The following is a 2,500-nucleotide window of genomic DNA, read 5'->3' on the forward strand; positions in this document are numbered from 1 at the left end:
CAAGGCTTTCTGGGCAGACCCGTGGTATCTGTCCCCATTGCTCTGTCACTTTTCTCTTCTCTCCTCCAATGACTTCCACACGGCGTGCAGCAGGGGCTCTTTGTGCCTTTCAATCAAGGAAGTACTAGTGGCTAAGCTCTAAAAGGCGTATCGATCCTACAGTACACAGGGACAGGACAGACGGACACGAGCACTTGTGCTCACTCGCAGTAGAAAACATCACAACATTAAGCCCACGCCAGATTTTAAGTGAAGATAGATCCCTGAATGTGCAGTCTTGTGGAGGCACACAAGCTGTTGAAACATGAAACTAGTTCGAACATCTTTAAGTTATTTCTTTTTTAAACAACTACAGTCTTAAAATGATCGAGAGCTAGTTTATCTTTTTCTCTGCAGTATGTTGCTACCATATGTCTGAGGAGCAGATAGTATATGTATCTTCAGTGTAGCCGCCATCTTTTTTGTCTTTTGTCTTTCACTCAGCATGAAACGACACTTGTTCCATGAACTACAGTAGCTTAATCCTCCACATGCATTGTGCTTGTATCGTGTTTTGTTGTTTACATGTGTGAATGCATGTTGTTGCAGAACTACTACGGCTCTGCAAAGGCCATCCTGTCCGACAACCCCCTGGGCCTGACCTGTGGGATGGTCTGCCCGACCTCTGACCTCTGTGTGGGGGGGTGCAACCTCTACGCCTCGGAAGAGGGCCCCATCAACATCGGGGGACTGCAGCAGTTCGCCACCGAGGTAGGGCAACGGCACAACATAACACATTTTTACAAGTGATTCCTATCAAACGTCCCACAGGATTACAACAACGGTGCATTCTACATCATGTCTCGATGTATCAACCATGTATTGTTTTTACAGTGTCAACGACAGTTCAGAGACTGTGCAGGTCTGTCCAGTGACACTAGCAACAGCGTTTATGTTTCAATGTATGGCCGCGGACACACCAAAGGCGGATTTTTCAGGACGCGGCGTGTGTGTGTGTTTGTGTGTGTGTGTGTATGTATGTGTATGTGCGTGCGTGCGTGTGTGTGTGTATGTTCTGTTGTTTCTTATTGGAAGTGAGCGGATTGCGCGCCGTATCTGCACAAAGTGGGAAAGCGGATTTTCCGCCTGTCCGCCCCGAGCTTTAAAAAATTAAATGAAAATGAACGCCTGGTCAGTAATGACAACATTCGAATATGCGCAGTGGACTTTTTAAAAATCCGTCTTCGGTGTGTTCGTGACCTAAGAATCAGCGGCGCAACGCAGATTGCAAGCAGAAATTTGCTTTTGGTATGTTCGCTGCCTATGTCTATGTGTATTCATTTTATCCAAATTGACTTACAAGTCAGTGACTCACAAGGTGACATCTCACCACAAAGATACAACTAGGTTCTCACAGTCATGGAAAACCCGGAAAAGTCGTGGAATTGTAAAATCCCATTTTCTAGGCCTGGAAAAATCATGGACAAAAACGACACCTTGTGTGGAATTTCTCTGGGAATACTGAAGGAAGGGTTGAGTCGTTTGGTCGTTGGTTATAATATAATCTACCGTTATGTTTTTTTTTTTTCACGAAAGTGTTTGTTTATACATTTAAGCATAAACATAAACACAAATAAATGCAACTTCCTGTAAAATCCCTGACTGTGCCTGTAAATATCTGACTGAGAGAGGAAGTGCAGGGGTGAGATGATCTCAGTTAAGTGAAGAAGCTTGATACTGACTTGACTTGCAGACTTATGTAATCATGCAATCAATATTCAAACCAAAATAATGGCATCCCAGACTAAACTATTTTTAAGTCAGTTTCTGCTCTTTTACTCACCCCATGGCACTGTCTATTCCTGTCCAATTATTGACACCATCATGCCCCCCTCTCTCTTTAGGCTTCTCTGAATACATTTCATGATCACATGGATCCATGGTGGTAATATATCCACACAAAGGCATACCCAGAAATCACATGCCAGCGTTGCACAACCAAGTTTTTGACTTCCTGCTCAGTGAAATACGGTTCTAAAAGGTATAATGCAGAACCATAATCACTTCCTGCTCAATGAAATAAGGTTCTATATGGCTTAATGTAGAACAATAATCACTTCCTTCTCAGTGAAATACGGTTCTATATGGCATAATGTGCAACAATAATCACTTCCTGCTCAGTGAAATACGGTTCTAAAAGGTATAATGCAGAACCATAATCACTTTCTGCTCAGTGAAATGCGGTTCTAAAAGGCATAGTGCAGAACAAAAATCGCTTCCTGCTCAGTGAAATACGGTTCTAAAAGGCATTGTGCGCTCCTAAAGCAGATGTGGTCGAAGTCTATGACAAAGCATCACGTACAGTATGCAGTATTAATTAAACTGGAGGAGGAGCAGCTGCTGGCAGTCAGGAAGGGACTAAATGAAATACTCTCTTCTTACTTGCAAAGCGTACGTTGTATTTCAGACCAGTCACAGAGAACCGATGCAGAGAGAGGTCTCCTCTGCAGAAAAAAAATGT

At 43.2% G+C, this 2,500-nt stretch overlaps 1 protein-coding gene across 1 annotated transcript in view; it reads left to right on the forward strand.

Annotated features, from left to right (window-relative positions):
- The window catches only part of dpyda.1 (dihydropyrimidine dehydrogenase a, tandem duplicate 1), a gene marked incomplete in the record, with an annotated part of 173,820 nt that overhangs the window by 50,777 nt on the left and 120,543 nt on the right, over nt 1-2,500 (forward strand). Inside the window, 1 exon segment of the mRNA XM_062520871.1 lies at nt 589-750. Within this exon segment, the coding sequence (XP_062376855.1) occupies nt 589-750 (162 nt within the window).

This window comes from Sardina pilchardus, chromosome 19 (genome assembly GCF_963854185.1).
Source record: "Sardina pilchardus chromosome 19, fSarPil1.1, whole genome shotgun sequence".
NCBI classification, from domain to species: Eukaryota; Metazoa; Chordata; class Actinopteri; order Clupeiformes; family Clupeidae; genus Sardina; species Sardina pilchardus.